Source organism: Onychomys torridus, chromosome 8 (genome assembly GCF_903995425.1).
Source record: "Onychomys torridus chromosome 8, mOncTor1.1, whole genome shotgun sequence".
In the NCBI taxonomy this organism is placed as follows: domain Eukaryota; kingdom Metazoa; phylum Chordata; class Mammalia; order Rodentia; family Cricetidae; genus Onychomys; species Onychomys torridus.
The window spans coordinates 49,638,385-49,656,530 of NC_050450.1; the positions used below are offsets into that span (position 1 = coordinate 49,638,385).

At 48.5% G+C, this 18,146-nt stretch overlaps 1 protein-coding gene across 5 annotated transcripts in view; it reads right to left on the minus strand.

Annotated features, from left to right (window-relative positions):
* Nucleotides 1-2,697: 2,697 nt before the first annotated feature.
* The window catches only part of Epn2 (epsin 2), a 61,513-nt gene continuing 46,064 nt past the window's right edge, over nt 2,698-18,146 (minus strand). For all 5 annotated transcript variants that reach the window (XM_036194836.1, XM_036194835.1, XM_036194833.1 and 2 more), the window contains 4 exons: nt 8,439-8,603; nt 7,880-7,966; nt 6,954-7,169; nt 2,698-5,110 (listed from right to left, as the gene is read on the minus strand). In XM_036194836.1, coding sequence (XP_036050729.1) covers nt 4,821-5,110; nt 6,954-7,169; nt 7,880-7,966; nt 8,439-8,603 — 758 coding nt within the window. In that variant the 3' untranslated portion in view covers nt 2,698-4,820. The remainder of the gene's footprint in view (nt 5,111-6,953; nt 7,170-7,879; nt 7,967-8,438; nt 8,604-18,146) is intronic.

The following is an 18,146-nucleotide window of genomic DNA, read 5'->3' on the forward strand; positions in this document are numbered from 1 at the left end:
TGCAATGAGGGAACAATCTGGTGTCAGATTCCAGCCAGGAGGGGTGCTGCAAGGACACCCCTGTTGGGTATTTTGTGGGGGAATTTTATTGTGTTCTACCCTGAACAGAAGGAAGGCAGGGAACTTATTCCTGCAGACTCTTTACCCAGAAACTCTTACAAGGAATGAGTTTATGCCATGATTAAAACCCATAAACTACTGTATATGGCACAGACAGACCGCCGCCAGGGTGGCAGGCAGGAAGAGTGCAAGCACACAGTGGGCAGCAGAGAGCCCACTCTACTTGGCAGAGCTCAAGGCAGGTTCTGGGGCCAAACCAACAGCTCTGGGGGATGTGCCAGAAAAGTGAAGTCTGGGGAAGAATAGGCCAGTTTGCAAAGGCAGAAACGAACAGGAACAAAGAAAGCGAAAATGTTAGCATCAAAAGACTAGGAAGGGGCTGGGAAGACAGCTGAGCAGAGCACTGGCTGCTCCTTTAGAGGACCAGGGTTCGGGCCTGGGGGCTCACACATGTCAGTAACTGCAGTCTGAGGAGCTCTGATGCCACCTTCAGGCCCCCAAGGGGAGCAAACATGCACGGAGTGTAGACATGCATTCAAACAAAATACCCATACACAATAAAAATAATTTTAAAAAAAAAGGATTAGTAAGAGGACTCTAAACTCAAATTCTAAGACTGAAAATTAAACCATAAAAGCCTAGTCGTGTGGTGAAGAATAAATGAAGAGCTGCATACAATGGCGCACGCCTTCAATCCTAGCACTCGGGAGGCAGAGGCAGGCGGATCTCTGAGTTCAAGGCAGCTTGGTCTACAGAGTGAGTTCCAGGACAGCCAGGGCTGTTACACAGGGACTCTGTCTTGGAGGGGGTGGTGGTGAGAAGGTATGTATCCATGGCAAAAGCAAAGAGCTAAAAGCCTGCAAAGGTTCTGAGGAAGTGGCCTGTCGGGTTTTTCTACTGCTGTAATAATCACCATGACCAAGAGCAAGTTGGGAAAAGGGCTTACTGGCTTAGAATTCCACAGCACAGTCCACCACTGAAAGATGTCTTGGCAGGAACCTAGAGGCAGAGGTCATGGAAAGGTGCTGCTTACTGGCTTGTTCAGTCTGCTTCGTTATAGTACCCAGGACCAACAGCCCAGTGATGGCGTCACCCACAAAGGTGGTCCCCACTGATCACCAAATAAGAAAATGTCCCTACAGGCTTGCCTATGGAGGCGTTTTCTCAACTGAGGCTCCCTCATCTCCCAATGAATCTAGCTTGTGTCAAGTTGATTCGAAACCAGCCAGCACGCCACCACAAGATCCAGAACAAGTCCCAGCTGGCAATATCCATGTGCAGGCAGAAAGCTGGCTCCCAGCTGCTCCCAGGACAGGCCACCTGCAGAGCTTGAGGCCATCCCAGGCCTGTTCCTGTGCTGCAAGGCCTCACAGGGCCTCAGTGCTGGAGTCAGTACCTCCCACACTACAGTGGTGTCGCTCAGCCTCCTGCACTGCTGGGGGCCTGCCGCACTGGAGAAGGCTCTGCCCTCATAAACCCTACATTCTTGGCTGAATACAGGAAGGACCCTTGCAAGCTCTTGGTCTATGGGATAAGTCAGGCCTTGGTGCCCAGAGCTAACAATAACTGGTAACCTGCTAACCAAGCCTGTTTGTTTTCTTAATGATAGATGGGGGAGGGCCCAGCTCATTATGGGTAGTGCCATCCTTGGGCTGACAGTCCTGGGTTCTATAAGAAAGCAGGCCGAGCAAGCCAGTAATCAGTACTCTATGAGCTCTGCATTAGCTCCTGCCTCCAGATTCCTGCTAGGACTTCCTTTAACAATGAGCAGTATAAACTGGGCAATCCCAGCACTTGGGAGGTGAGGCAGCCTGGTCTACAGAGTGAGTTCCAGGATGGCCAGGGCTACAAAGAGAAACTCTGGGGGCTGGGGGTGAGATTGGTGAACAGTGGTGTGTGTAAGCTTCAAACCTAGGACCAAAGGCTGAGCCGCCTATTTAACATATCAAAGCAGACCAGGCCCCCTGGTTCTCCCAGCATCCCTCAGTTCCTACCTGTTACAGGGTATGAATAGCAGCCTACCTGGCCCTCCACTCTGAACTCTCCAGCCCAGAGGCTGGGCTGCCCTTCCCCCAGGGGCTCTAACCTACATAATCCAGACATTTTGTTCACCCTCCTCCTCTTGTATCTTTGGGCTCCTGGCTACTGTACCTAGTCCCCTTCTCTCCCACCCCCCAACCCCCTACATGGCCTAGCTCAGGTTGGTCATGTCCACTCTGGACTGGCCCAGATATTCCTGGCCTCTGACTATGCTCTCCCACATATCTACAATAAACTTTCTCTTCCACCATACCTAGGAGTAGTCGTGCCCTTCCTTTCCTTTTTATTTATTTCTTTTTCTCATTTAATGTGGAAGCATAAACCAAACAAACCCTTTCAACTCCCAAGTTGCTTTTTGGTCATGGTATTTCATCACAGCAATTGAAAGCCACCTGGGCAATGGACTTGGGCCAACATTTGCCTGGCAAAACCTTCAGATAGGCCATGGCAATGTCCACCAATAGCAGACCTGAGACTCAGGCACTAGGTAAGGGTGGCCTGACTGCAGACCAAGCTGCTTCCCTAGCCAGCCCTGCCATCTTGTCATACTGGATGGGTGAAGCCAGGAATAGGCAAAGGACACAGCCAGAAACCACATCATGATACAAATGATAAATTATATTTATACAGTAAATAAGTATCAACAGTCAACACAAATCCAAAACCAACCACCAGCCCTGGGACTGAGAAACAGCTGGATGACTTCCCTAGGGTATTCATCAGGAAGGGCATGGTGGCATGTGTGCAACACACATGGCGGTGGCCAGTGCCTTCATGATCAGTGCAGTGGGTAACAGGGGCATGCGCTGGATGGCCTGTGGGAGGAGGGGACTCAGTGGCTATTGGAGTGGGGCCTCAGTCAGAAGGGCTCGCATCTTCTGCAGCAGAATCACTGGCCCCCAGCAGGCAGATCTGGACCTGGCCTATACAATCGGAAGGAAGTACCATCTGAAATGCTGCCCCGCCTCCCGTCCCATGGTGTCCCCACCTCTCCCAGGCAGGAGCCCAGTCATCAGCCTTCCTGAACAGCAGAGCCTGAGCCTACCCCTAGGCTGCTAGTCCTGGGAGAAGTAGGTAGTTAGGAAGGGCCTTCAGACTCATGAGTACAGTCCTCCTTCAAGCAGGAATCACTGAGTCAACCATGTGGACCAAAACTTTCTCTCGATGCAGAGAGGGGCTGGCAGGTGGTTGGGTACGCTTAGAGCTGAAGGTAAGAAGTTCATACTGCAAGACAAGGCAGAAAAGCCAGCCACACAAACTGCCAGGACCTCTTGGTAAGAAGGGGCAGTCCTTGCTCTGAAGAAAAGTCAAGTCAGTGGTCTCTAATTCAGGATTTAATACTTTCCTTAAGAGTGAGTAGAGTAAGGATCCGGAAGGTTGGGAGGGAATATAGCCATGTGAGGATTCTTTCATCTCCAAAGTAAGATATGATCACTTCCAGGTCAACAGCCTGAGCTGGAGCTGGCAGCAGACACATCAGGGTCAGGCCTTGTCCTAACTCAACTTGGAGACCATCCTTGGTGACCCATGAGCCCAGAAGTGCACAGCCACCCCCATTTCACACACTCTTCATTAACCTGAGCACGATGGTGGCACAGCCAGCCGCACCTCTGGGGGGGCAGTAAACAGAAGTTCCAGGCAATCCCTGTGTGCCAGGTACAAGAGAGGAAGGAGTTGATAAAAACTGTGAGTCTCACTCATGCGCTGTCTGTTTGTCCTTTTAACATTAAGATGTCAATACACTAGTAAAAAAGCCTCCCAGGATCTAAGCAGAAAGGCCCCAAGAGTCAGTTGATTTGGTAATCATCAGAAGAGCTGAAGAGGGGAAAGGCAACTGGAGGCTGTGGAGTTTTGTTACTGTTGCAAGTTTTTGTTTTAATAAAATGGTTTTTGTGTAATCAAATTCTGGATTTTTTTTCCTATAAAGAATTTGCTTAGTTTTCCATAAGGCATATTTTTGTCATCCAAATATCTCTTCTTTTAAAGTTTTCTTACAGTTAAGACCATAAATAAGAGAAATTAGACCACTAAAATAATACGTGCCAAGACCTTAATTCAGCCAGACTTGGTCAATTCTATCAAAACTAGACAGTTAAATAAGAACCACATTATAAAAATATTAGCCAAAAAAAGACTATTAGATAATTTTGCAAACTCAAATATGAAACTGTACTCAACAAAATGTGCAAACGTGCACAAGCACAGAGCCACGGGGCAGGGCTGTGCTCTAGTCAGCGTAAAGCCCCACACTAGTGTTGTTTACCTGGGACTCCCACGAGTCAAAGGAAAAGAAAATATGCACAACCACTTCTCAACCGTTAGTGTGGTGTGGGGCCAGAGCTGCACTTTATCCACACCCTGAGGATCACTGGGGGTGGGGCACACGAGATGATTGTCCCAAGTCCTGGGCTAGACAGTATCCCAGAATCTTAGACAACACTGGTAACATCTTCTTGTTCAAGACCTCAGTGGAGCACAGTCAGAGCTGAGAACTTAGGAAGAGAAATGGGCCCCGGCTAGGACAGTGAGGCCATCCCGCCTGTACTCCAGCTTGAAGGTCTGGACTATAAGCAACCACCCTTTCACCAGGAAGCTGGACCTGAAGCTCTAACACCCTACCACCAGATTCTCAGCCACTACACAAATCAGAGAGAGTCCCCACTTGACATCCTTGGGCTCGGCACTCTGGGTGTTCACTCAGGCAAGTCCCAGCCTGGGCACTAGAGAAGGAAGGGGTTGGTTGTGCCCGTTGCCTGAGCTGCTGACGGGGGAATGCCCACACTGCCTACCATTTTCATTGCTGTAGGGCCTAGTGGTGTCAGTGAAGAGCCACTGGCCCCCAATGCTGAGTGTGGGGCTACTGAGGTCACGGGGGCCACAGGCTCCACCCCTGGACCAGACCCAAAGGATGCACTGCTCCCAAGGACAGGGCTCCCCCGAAGCTGGTTCAGTGTCAGCGGCTGGGGCTGGTTGACCTGGAAGGGGTTGACAGGGGCTGGGGTGGCAGCACCTGATAAAAGAGCAAGGAGAACACAGGTGAGTCACGACCCCCTCAGGACAGGTGTACCTCCCAACCCCCCCACACCTCCACATCTGGCACTCCAACACTGATCAGTAGGATAGAATCCACAGGAGACACTGGCAAACATCTACAGATTGCTGAGGCCAAGAAGACTGTGTCTGTGAGGAGTGTATCACCTTTCCAGGGCTATAGAGCTACACAAGGCAGAGCCAAGAGCACACCGGCTTGGGTACTCTAGTTCTGGAGGGTGGGTACCCAGGCTGCTGTCAGTTGCCCTGTTCCCTCACTCTGTCTGCCATTGTGGCTACAAGTGTCTGGGAAAGGCCATGCAGCATCCTAGGCCGCACACACTGGCACCATGAAGAAGGCTCGAGAAGGGCTGCTGCTGAGAACTCAGGTGGTCCACTCTCACCCAGCTTCTCTAAACAGCCCTTAACCAAAGGCTCTTCTGTCAGCGAAATAACTGGTGCGTCTGTCTTTCCAGGATGCGTGACACTGCCATCACTAAGTCTCTGAGCTCGTTAGGCCCCACTCACCAACACAGCCTGCTCATCAAGGGGCAGCATGAGCCACCATGATGAGAAGCAGTTGCTGTACTCTGATCCACTTCTACCAGGACTGTTATGTGACCCCAGGTCCACAGAAAACAAAGGTGATCTGTAGTCACACTCAGGAATGGCAGATCCAGGTCTACCCGTGAGGCCCAGAATGACCCTGAGTCCACTACATCTGTCAAAACTTCCTCAATCTGGCCATGGCCCCTAAAGTCCATAATAGGTTTGTAGGCAAGGCCCACCACAGTGCAGGAGCCCTCACAGCTCTTGGGCTCTGGGACTGGGGAAAAGAGTCTCTTGGGCAGGAACAGGCACCAGATTAGCTGAGGACTCAAGTCCTGTCCAGCTCCACTCACAGGGCAACTTTTCTCTAAAGATATCATGCCTTCAACCATTAGGACCTCAGGGTGGGGTGGAACCTAGAAATTCCACAGATCCTATTTCTGCCCACAGCTTCTAGGTATCATACTCCTCTGCCAGGACCTGTAGGGACAGAGAAATAAAGTCCTCCAGCGCCTGACACACAGAGTCAGGTCAGGGTTGACACACTTGGGAGGCCTATGTCTTGAAGAATCTGTGCAGAGTAAGGGCAGAAGTATGGACTAGATGAAGAACTCAGCTTGAAGGGATGTGGAAGGGGGGATGTGCAAGCAGAGTGAGTAGGGAATGTCATGGCCTGGAGGTAGAGGGGACTGTTGAATCTGGAGGGTTGTTATTTAGCTCAGTATAGCCAAGAGTTCAGTGCACACAGGAATGCAAGAGGGTAGAAATGGGCTAAAAGGTTGGAGGTTAGAGTCCACAGCAAGGCCATGGGGACCCCAAGTACTGGGTCAAGTTATTGGGCCTGTCCTCTGGCAGTGCAGAGCCTGGAACATGCTGTGCAGAATGCTGTGCCAGGTACTATGACAAGGGCCCTTCAGCCTCCAGGAGTAGCTCATGCTAAAGAGCTAAGGCGTTGCTTCTACACGTGGGATAGACACAGGGCAGCAAAGGCCTCCGCTAGACCCAAAGCTAGCACTAATAAGAACATCCCTGCAGGCACAGTTTCAGACAGCTTCTACACCACGCTCTCCTCCAGGAAGAGGCTGATTTCTTCCCTACCCTTACCCCTCTTTAAATACTGACATCTACATCACCCCACCAGGCCAAATAGCAGTGTGGAGGTCCTGAGGGCTCCAACCCTTCCCAGCCACAGGCCAGCAGTCCCTGAGAGGGGAGAAAGAGGCAGAGGCCAGCATGGACAGTATAGCCATTGATGAAGCACAGCACATGCCTACCTGGTGCCAGGAAGGGATTGAGGGACTGGGCTGGTGGAGGAGGCTTGGTCACCAGTGAGTCCAGGTTCACCAGAGCCGCATTGGGGCCCAGGAAGGACTCAGGCGTTTTCCGGGCACTGCTAGGCTTGCTTGAGTCAGAAGTCAGGGGTTGAGACTCAAAGAGGTCAGGGCTCGTGGTTCTGCTGTCCTGGGCTGCAACTGAGGCCCCTGACTCGGCTGCAAGACAAGGACAAAGCAAATTGTCTTCTCATCCCACGTGTAAACTATTGTAAACAATGCACACACAAGCATTAAATAAATAAACGAATAAATAAACCAAATGTAATTTAAAAATGGTAAATGAAAAAGCAAGATTCACACAAGTATACATAGCACATTCCTCCAAAAAAATTAAGATATGATTTGAGGTTCATGGCAAGGCATAAACATATACTTGTTTCCATTCATTTTCTAAATTTTCTTTCGGAATTCTTGATAGTAAGATGCAAGCAAACTACTGAGCCAGTGAGATATCTCCATAGGTAATTTTGTCTTTTTTTTCCCCAGGGCTGAGGACCAAACCTAGGGCCTTACCTAGCGCTCTACTACTGAGCTAAATCCCCAACCCCAATTCCACAGGTAAAAGCGTCTGCTGCATAAGCCTGAAACTGAGTTCCATCACCAGAACCCAATAAAAAGGGCAGATGCAGTGTTTCACAAGTCCATAATCCCAGCATTCCCACAGCAGACAGGAGGCAGAAAGAGCAGAGTTTGCTGGCAGCTCACAGAAGATGACAGGAAAGAACCACCGACAGACAGACAGACAGACAGACATACACACACACAGACACACACATACCTACCTCTCCCTGAAAAGTTTGTTCCTTCTAAAATCAACCAGGTGGTCAAATACACAAAATGCTATATAGAAACCATCTTTAACCTACCTGGTTTTTTTGAAGTTCGAAGGTTGTCAAATTCAGAAAAGTCATCTTTAGCTGTGCCATTGAAATTATTGAAGAGCTCAAAAGACCCTGAGGGAATATACGAGCCGGTGACTGAGGGCATCTCTTTCCATGCCCCAGCACAACAGGTACCCAATTTGCACGGGGATAGTGGGTTAACACAGGCCATGGTGGCTTCTCCCAGGCACCCCACATCATAGTGTAAACTCAGGGCCAAGCCAGAGTCAATTACTTGGACTGAGAAGGCAACAGGTGTGATCAGGGAACATGAATGCCTACCACTACCTCTACCATCCTACAAACATAATAAGAGCCAGCAATGTGGGCAAATGTGTGTAGGGTCTGGACACTGGGATAGAGTCTGTGGGAAGTGTCCCCAGGGAGATACAAGATCAGCCTGCCACCCAGGGAGAAGGCCTGAACTCCTGTTTGGGGCCCAGTGGGAACAGAAATGGTCAGTCAGCTAGCTACTGCCAGTGCACCAGGAGCGGGGAGAAGTGGTGGAGCTCCAGAAACCAGGTTGAGCACAGGGATCGATCACCTGAGGCAGAGCTGGGCTTGGCAGCTCCCCAGGCATCTGCTGTTTTCCCAGCTGTGGAGGCAGGCTGCTGTGAGGCTGCCCAAGGGTCTGGGTTCTTGGGGACAGACTGTGTGCTGGCTGTGGTAGGCACTCCCCATGGGTCCACAGAGGCAGCTGGCTTGGTACCTGAAGAAGTCAGAGTCATAACTCAGAATAGGGGCTGGAGAATGGTAAAGAGTTTCCATGTTTTTGCAGAGGACCAGGGTTTGATTCCCAGCATTCACAACAGCATGCTCACAATCGTCTGTGAGTCCAGTTCCAGGGAATTTTACATCCTCTGGTCTCCTCTGGCATATGCACAAAAATGGTACACATAAACTCACATAGTCTCACACACGTACACATAAACTTAAAAAATCTGTTAAATGCAATAATGAACTGTATGTAACTGGAATTGCAAGCCAAATAAGCCCCCTCAACCCAGAAAAAAAACAAAAACTCACAGGTAACTTCAGAAAGTGCAAAATAAATGGGGTGAGGGCAGAGGATACAGTGACACACGAGTCTGTGCCCTCTCAACTGAGGGTGGCAGCTACCCAGAGGGTGCTACACCAAGCCAACGAGACTGGGCAGAGCTAAGTCCAGAGCCTGCCAGACAAGAGTGGCTGGAGACAATCCTCTAGGAAGTCCACAGAGGGCAAAGCTAAGACATTCTGAACATTTCCCACCACCCAAGGGTTCACAGGAGTCCCCCAAGTCAAAAGAAGCTATAAGGAACAAGTCTACTTCCCCTACAAATGAAGGCTCCATCCCAGATGTGAAGCTTGGCGCCCCCTCCTACTCTATCGGCTCCCAAGAGGCACTCTCCCATCAGCGTTGGGTGGACCCTGCTCTCCCGGATGGTTGAGCACCAAGGAAAGGTAACAGAATAGGTGGGTGCTTATCACCAGGTTCAGCAGTAGAACATTTCCAAACCATGAGCAACAGCCAAGGTAAACTTATGGGTCACACCTGCCTTTTACAAGGGTTGGGCGGTCTGGTGGGGCAGCTCGGTCAGTAAAGAGGAGAACCAACTTCTACCAGTTGACTTCTGACCTCTACACATGAACCACCCTACACACACACACACACACACACACACACACACACACACACACACACACACTCACTCACTCACTCACTCACTATAAAAAAAAACCTTTTAAATGAAGGGGAATAGAGAATATTCCTGTGTATATCTAATGTTAAATGTCAAGCTTGTGTGTGGATTTTCCAATTACTATTGTGAAAATATGAAACAAATCATCCTTTCTTGTGGAAGACAATGTTTAAATACTGCACCATTTCCAGGTCCACTACAAAGCACCCTGAACCAAACCAACCTCCTGCTTTGCCTTTTAGTTGATCACAGCTTGAAACAATGCAGTGTATAGCTGTGCTGCACTTGTGAGTTTACTGTAGAAATAAGGTGTGTGTGTGTGGGGGGGGGGGGTTGTCATTCCTTGGAATTCACCGTTGCTGATCTGTAGCTGAACTTTATCAAAAGGTCCCAGATGATCATGGGGCAGACCCTATGTGTGCTTTGCTTTGCTCCTATTCTTGTTTACATCCCTTTGTCCTGTGCACAAGACAGCTACTGGGCAACAGGTCCCTGTGCTTTCAGCACATAATTCCAGAACTGCTTCCACACCACTTATAATCCACTGAGCAGGTCCTGTTGCCCTGGGAGTTGCTTCTAACTTTCTGATAGGTAACCTGCTTTTTAAATTTGTACCAAAAGTGGTACATATGAAGTCTATTTTGCAATAGTTTTATGTGTTCTTGCTCTAATAAACACGTCCATCCTTTTACATATTCATGGGTCAGTCATGACCCCTTCTTCCTACAAGGTCCACGTCTTTCATCAGTGTCCTCTAGGGATATCCCTGTCTGACTAACTCCCTCAGCAGCACGGATTAAAGTACCCATTCATTCTTGGGATCTCAGTTAGATCTTCAGGTGTTTATCACAGGGCTCCCTAGTCTGTTGCATTGGCCTACTGATTTCCTTCTCTACATGATCTTAATTATCTTCACACATATTATGATAATGACCTCCCCTCCAAGACAGAGTCTCATGTAGCTCAGGCTAGCCTCAAGCTATGTAGCTGAGGATGACCTCGAACCTTTTCTAGAGGGGAGGGGAAGGGTCTGAGACAGGGTTTCTCTGTGGAGCCCTGGATGGCCTCTGGAACTCACCCTGCAGACCGGGCTGGCCTGGAACTCAGGAGATCCACCCGCCTCTGCCTCCCAAGTGCTGGGACTAAAGGCGTGTGCCACCACCCTGATGGCCCTGAATTTATGATCCTCTAGTTTCTATTCTGAAGTACTAGGAAATTCTTAATAACCAATATGGCAAATCCCAGCCTGAGTCTACCTGTCTCTGGCTCTTACTTTTCCATATTGATCATAAGGATTATGTACACATTCCTCAACTTATTCTTCATTCAGAGCTGGGTAGAAGCAGGAAGACCAGGAGTTTGAAGACGACCTGGGCTACAACAATCCCTGTTCCAAAACAAACAAACAAATAACAAAGTGTGGTGAAACTCTGACCAAAACTGCATTCAATTACTGATCAATTTGGGAAGAATCATTACAGTAATGGGGAGTTTTCTAAATCAAAATGATACCTCTGTGTATTTACATTTTTCAATAAAATTCAATCATTCTTATTTAGGATTTATCTAACACTAAAATTTATTCTAAGGAATTTAGTATCATTGCTGGGAACAGGTATTTTATTTAATTTTGTGTACTATGCTTGTATCTAGCAATCTTGCTGAACTATAAATTGATACATGCCTTTAATCACAGCATATGGGAGGCAGATGGATCTCTGAGGTCAAGGGCAGCCTGGTCTACATAGTGAGTTGTAGGAATAACAGGGCTATGTAGAGAAACACCCTGTCTCAAAAAGAACAAAGAGAAAGAATGAAAGAAAGGAAGGAAAGAATTGATTCTGATGGTTCTATTAATTCTTAATCCATTTAATCTATAAAAGTTTAAGTATCAGCTGGGCGGTGGTGGCGCACGCCTTTAATCCCAGCACTCGCAGGCAGAGCCAGGCGGGTCTCTGTGAGTTCGAGGCCAGCCTGGGCTACAGAGTGAGATCCAGGAAAGGCGCAAAGCTACACAGGGAAACCATGTCTCGAAAAACAAAACAAAACAAAAACAAACAAACAAACAAACAAAAGTTTAAGTATCTGTAAAACGCTAATGTCTTCTAACCTTTTACATTTTTTTGTCATCCTGTGGCACTGGCTAGAACCATTCACAATGTAAAGCAGTGGGACAGATCACAGGCATCTTGCCTTGCACCTGACCTGACAAAAATCAATCTCCAATATCTTAGTATTTCGTTAGTTTAGAGGCTTCCCTCCATTTATTTAGTTATCTATTTGTTTACTTTGAGTCCGACATCTGCTACCTTCTTCAATTGCTCTTCACACAGTTTTTGAGACAGGGTTGCTCACTGAGCCAGGAGCTCACCAATTCAAACAGACTGAACCATCAGCTCCCCAGGGGCTGGATTATAGACATGAGCCACTATGCCTGGCCTTAAGTGAGCATGTGTGGGGAGGCTTGTCCCAAAGTGACCAGTAAAAACTTTACCAACTATGGCGTCTATCTCCCCAGCCCCAGGCTTCCTCCATTTAGAAGCCCCAAGTATTGTGGGAATTTCTCCATTATTCTAAGATTGCCAAAAGTACCTAAAGAAAAGCTGCCTCTGCTTCTATCAAAGTGATTGCACGTTTTCATCTTTAGTAGGGCCAGTTTCTAAGGACTTGGTTCTTACAGAGAATTTCTATAATACACCCTATCTTCTAAAACACTTTCCTGATTTACATTTCTTTTCAATACATCCATATTCATAAGTGGTACTGGCCTAAAATAGTTGAACCCACATTGTACACTCTGTCTAGTTTAATATCAAGGTTACCTCAGTCTCTGGAAACTGAGTAGAAAGTAGAAGGAGTTAGGATTAAAAAGTAGAACTGTTTCTGAATGCTATTAGAATTTACCTATAAAATCCTCTGGGTGGACTTGGGGAGGGGTTGGGTACCCTTTTCGACTTCTTTCATGGTAAATAAGCCTTATCTCTACTTACATTTTCTTCTTTGGGAAGGGAGGCAGGGTCTCATGTTACCCTGGGTGGAACTCAATAGATCTTCTCTTTTTTGTTGTTTGTTTTGTATTTCAAGACAGTTTCTCTGTATAGCCTTGGCTGTCCTGGAACTCTGTAAACTAGGCTGGCCTTGAATGCAGAGATCCACTCGCCTCTGCCTCCACACTGCTGGGATTAAAGACGTGCACTACCACTTCCTAGTGGGTTCGGAACTCTTTAAACCCTGTCTCAACCTCCCTTGTGCAAGGATTACAGGTATGAGTCGTCACCACAGCCTTCCTAGTTTTCACTGGCATCTTTGAACACTGAGGTTTTCAGACCTGTAAGCAGAGTGCTCCAGCGAAAGTTGCTCTTCATTGCCGCTGTTTCTGAAACTTGGTGGGCCTGGCAGCACAGTAATCCTAACTTCTTGGGAGGCTGAAGGCACGAAGACTGGAAGTTGGATGCTACCTGAGCCACAGAGTAAGACGGTCTGGGCACCTAGAAAGACCCTGTCTCGGAACAAGGGTTGGAAAGAGGAGTAGGGAAGCACCCAGGGTACAGTGTTGATCCGGGTGTGTAGGGGTGAGAACAATGACTAACTTGTGTCTGTTTATGTTCTCGTGCATAACTTCTCTTCCTGTGGCTCCCTCCTCCTCTGCCTGGGTGCAATGCCATCCTACCCTCACACAACTCTGTGCATTTCCCCATTGCTGATGTGAACATCTGAAAGTTGTAAATGTTGTCCTTACCGCTGTGCATCATTGCAGACAGTCCTTATCACACTCTGCCACGACAAGATGTAGCCCTCCCCTCTACTTCTAAAGTGTACTTCACTGAATATAAAGTTCTGGATTTTTGTAGATTTGGGAGTTGCTTCTGAATTTCAAACATCCTGTTTCCACTTATCCTCAGAAGAAAGACGATTTTCTAGCAATGGAAGTTTAGGTATAGACAATGGTTTCTGCAAGCACACTGAAGTAAGTTTCCTCCACTGTCCTCAGCCCCGTCACTGTCTAGCTCCTTCCCTGGACACAGTCTTGCTTTGCTCACACAAGCTACCTGGACAAGTTGCCTTAGCATTCTTCAGCTTCCTACACCTTTTACAATGTTCTTGGATATCATCTCCTTCAGACATGAAGGAACCCCAAAGAAATGTGAGCTACAGACATCCATACAGCCTCCATGCCCAGCCTGGCCACATTGGCTCCCTATGCTCTTCAGACACAACAGAGAAACTCTCTGCCTTCTGTCTCAGGCCCCACTGAACCTGTTCTATGCCCTAGGCACTCTAGAATCCTCCACTTACCTTCTTTTAGAGCATTTACCAAAACCACCCATCTAACCAGGGTTTTTGTTTTTGTTTTTTCTAAACTGAATTCCCTACTGTAGAAGAGTGGACAATTTTAACCCCAACTCTAACCATGAGGGGACACCCAACAAGGTTGTGACAACCAGGATATGCCAGGGATAAGAGAAGAGCAGCAAGGACTTGTCATTCTTAGAAAGTCAAGGACTGTTCTCTGAGCTCTGAAAGTTTCAGGACTCCATTGCCCTGGGCCACCATCTCCCCGTGCCCTCTCCTCAGTTTACCCCAGCACGCCTGTGAGCTAGCACATTCCACAGTGTTAAGATGACCCCACCATTAGTCTTTCTACCACACAGCAGCTTTATGCCTGCCAAGGTCTGAAATGCCAAAGAGCTTACTTGGGGCCTATTAAGATGTTGTAGGCACTATGCCCATGCTCTCTAACTTCCGGTCTGACTAGGCTATCTGGCTAGTATAGTGCCCCAGTACAGAGGGGCAGGAATGAATGCAGCCTTCACTTCTCCCCAGGCTTGCTGCAGTGACCCACACAAAAGCTGTGAGCTAGCGGACACTCACTGTCAAGAAGCATCCCAATGACACTTTCCTGTCCTCATGGCCTGCCAACTTATTTGGACTTTCCACTTCTTCTGCTGTTGCACCAGAATCATCAGGCTTCCAAAACCTGTCTCCCTGAGAAGTGCCTCTGACCTTTCACCCCAGTTTCTCTATGGGCCTACATTTCCAGGCCTGTGTGATACTTTGCCAGGATTGTGAACCTGGCCTCAGTTGGACTCACACTGCAGGAACTAAGCCCTCACTCTGCTTCTGCTCCCCAAGAGGGTACCTCATCAGGTTATGGCTCTGTCCTGACTGGAGAGTAACATGGTAGAAATGGTTTGCCAAAGGGAAGGCTGGGCAGGAAGCCAGGGAGCTGTGGTGTGATGACACAGAAATGCCAGGACCACTGTCATATGGGAGTCGTATTAACATACACGCTTTCCTGTCCCCCTGCTCACAGGCCCACTTCTCTCAGCTAGCTCCAACTGAGGACACAGGCTGAGGAGACCTCCCTGCTCTGCAGTGCCTCTCAGAAGACTGCTGCTACCTTTCTTTTCTAGTTGCCTACTTAGGAGACACATCCTATCATTTCCAACCCCCACTGCCCTTTTCCCTAAAGAAAACCTTAATGCTCCATGGGAGCTTTTCCTCACCCACTCTCCTAATCTATGGGGGTTAGACACTGCCCTGACAATCAGGGAGGATCCTCATGGGCTAAAATAAACCCCAATTCCAAAACGTCATGTAGGAGCTGCAGAGTGAGTTTCTTTATGTCCTAGGCCATGGAGACAAAACATGCAGTGAGCCTTCTCGGGAGCCACTGAGCTTGCAAAGAACACAACCTTGAGCTCCTGGGGATGGGGGTAGGCCACAGGGAGACACCAGATCAAAGCAGGCCTGAGTATGCATAACTATTACACTTCTTGAGCCAGCAGGTCACACTGGCCTAAAGGTAGCCACTGGGTTCTCACTTTCTGAAGCTAACTCAAATCCTAACATTGCCTCAGACAATACAGCACAGTTCCCACCCTGAAGCTTTCATACCATCCCATCATACAGCTCCCCACCAAACCTGCTGGGAGTCCACTGCAGGGCACTCCTACACTGGTCTTGCTTATAGGTGAAGGTGAATGCCTCTGGGTAAGTACACGTGCTCTGTCTCCATAGGCAGGGCTGAAGCTGCTTCCCATTCTAGACCATGCTGATACCATGGCTAATCTAAGACTAGACGGAGGAAACAAGGAGACCCAGAGCTACAAGCACAGGCATGAAGAGTCGCTCTCACTACCGCACTGAGAGTCGACACAGGGAGCATCCCAATGGCTTGGACTCAGCGGGGAGCTTGGGACACAAGGTGTGTGATCCTGGCTGTCACTATACCTATCTTTAGGAAATCTCCCTAAGCACACAGAGTCTGGGGAAGACCTATACAGATGTCTAGTAAGCTCCAATAGGGAGCCATGCAAATCTGAGCTCCTGATGCACTCAGAGCCTTGTCCAAACCCCTCTCATGCAAGAGTGACCTAACCCGGGCACACAGCCCAGGCTTCATACACAGTTGCATTACTCTACCCTAACAATATGCTCAGCATTCCTCCAGCCAAGTCCCAGGATGGTCCCTGTCTGTAAGAAGACACAAGTCAATGTACCAACCTGAAGATAATAGGCAGCCAAGAGGCAGAACATGGGGCAGGAAGGGGTCCTGAGAACAAGATGACCACAGGCAGAGACACCCAAGCCATGTCTTTAAAAAGAAACAAGAGTTGGGCTGGAAAGAGAGCTCAGTGGTTAGGAGTGCTTGGTGCTCCTCCAGATAGAGCTGGGTTCCCAAAACCCCTATCAGGTGGCTCACAACAATCTGTACTTCCAGGTCTAGGGGATCCAACGCTTTCTTCTGGCTTCCATAGGTACCCCTATATTTGTGGCATACACAAACAAATAAAAATGAAGTAAATCTTTGGAGGAGGAAGAGAGGTTTCATAGGCAGAGTAAGACACAATATAAAGATTGGGTGTGTAAGGGGGCAGGCTGCCTACACACCTCACAGTCCAAGTCCTGAAGCTTTCCCTGGCTACCCAGGTTTTGTAACCCTGAAACACTGCTACACTCCCCTCCTGAGCCAGCAGCATGCAGAGCCAGCAGGGACAAAGTAATCAAAACTCAGAGCTCTGGACAGGGAATGAAGCACATCCTCAGCTCAAACCCTTACCAATCTCAAACAACAGAGATCATCAGGGACAGATTGGTGAGCCCAAATGAGTAGCTGAGTTTCTGTTCTGCAAGTGACACTGGGGTCCTAGGTATATGAATCTGGGACTTTGCAGGCTGATGGGCTGAATTTAGTGCCAAATGGGTAGACACCATAGACACAAGCAAGCAGTCCTATAGCAGTATAGATTGCTTCAATCACTGTGCAAAGACAGTGCCACCCCTGACCTCTACTCCACAGGAAAATAGCAGATACAGAGCTGCAATTAGGCCATTACAAGGCCTTTCTATGCCTTCAGGGCCTGGCATCAGTAGGTCCTGCTATGTCACACACCCAATAAATAAAGGCTCATTTAAAGCTCAAATGAGTGAGAAAGGAGAAGGGAACCAAGTTCAGAAAGAGAGCAGCTTCCGCTTCCTCTGTAGACCCATTCACAGGAGTTCAGTGGATAGATGAATATTCATGGGCACAGCCGGCAGTCACAGTCACACAGGGGTCATCAAGAAGCCAGAGCACACCTGCTACCGCCAGGCGGAAGTTAGGCTCGGTCCTGGCCTTGGCTCTGGTGGGTGGGCAGACAGTAAAGGGGACAAGCCAGCCAAGGCCTTCTGAATTGCCAGGCTATGAGGCCTCTTCAGACCAGGTGGCAGCTTTGTGTGTCTAAAACAGAGGAGGAAGTGCCCTGCTGACCTGGCAGGCTCCAACTTCCCTCCTCTGAGCTCTTAGCATTTCCTCCCAAGGCCACTTGGCTCGGCAGTCCCCAGTGCTACTTGGAAAGAACTGGTAATAACAGGGCCCACTACAAATGGTGGCTTTCAGAAAGGATTCCTTTCATGCAGAGAGCAGCTCTGTGCTATGGGAGAGGCTTTAATAATTATGAGTGTCATGGGACTGAGAAGTGGCTCTTACACTTGGGCTTTAGCAGAGGCTAAGCAGTAAACTGTATGTACCACATGCCTGCTCTGCAGTCAGCTCACAGATACAAGGAGCAAAGCACCTGACTATGCCAGGTAGCTAGCTGGGTTAAGGCTCCAAGAACACGGTAACTTAACATCATTTTTCAAAAGCACCTTCACAGGACACAGCTGCTCAAGAACTAGTGGCCCAGCCACACAGTGCCAATGAGTACCATGTGAGGTGATTTCCAATGATTTCCGGGCACATACACAGCACAAGCTAAAACAATGTGACCTGAATTAGGTTAAACAATGTCAGGGGGGGGGGGCAAGGAAGTGGACAGACAGCTAAGGTTTTACCAACAGCTGGAAGGATGCACTTCTGGAACTTACCAGGCTGCACAGTTTTCCAGCAGTCCAGGATGTTCTATCATAAACTGAGCTGCTCCTTCCCTAGCTCTGTGACTCTGGGGAGAAGAACAACCTTTCTGGGCTTTGGTGGTCTGTGTACTCCTCCAGCCCAAGAAACTTCATGTGCTAGGAATGCCACCCAGAGCAAACCAATTTCTGCCATGTTCATGTTCCAAATCTGACTAAATTTCTCTCACATT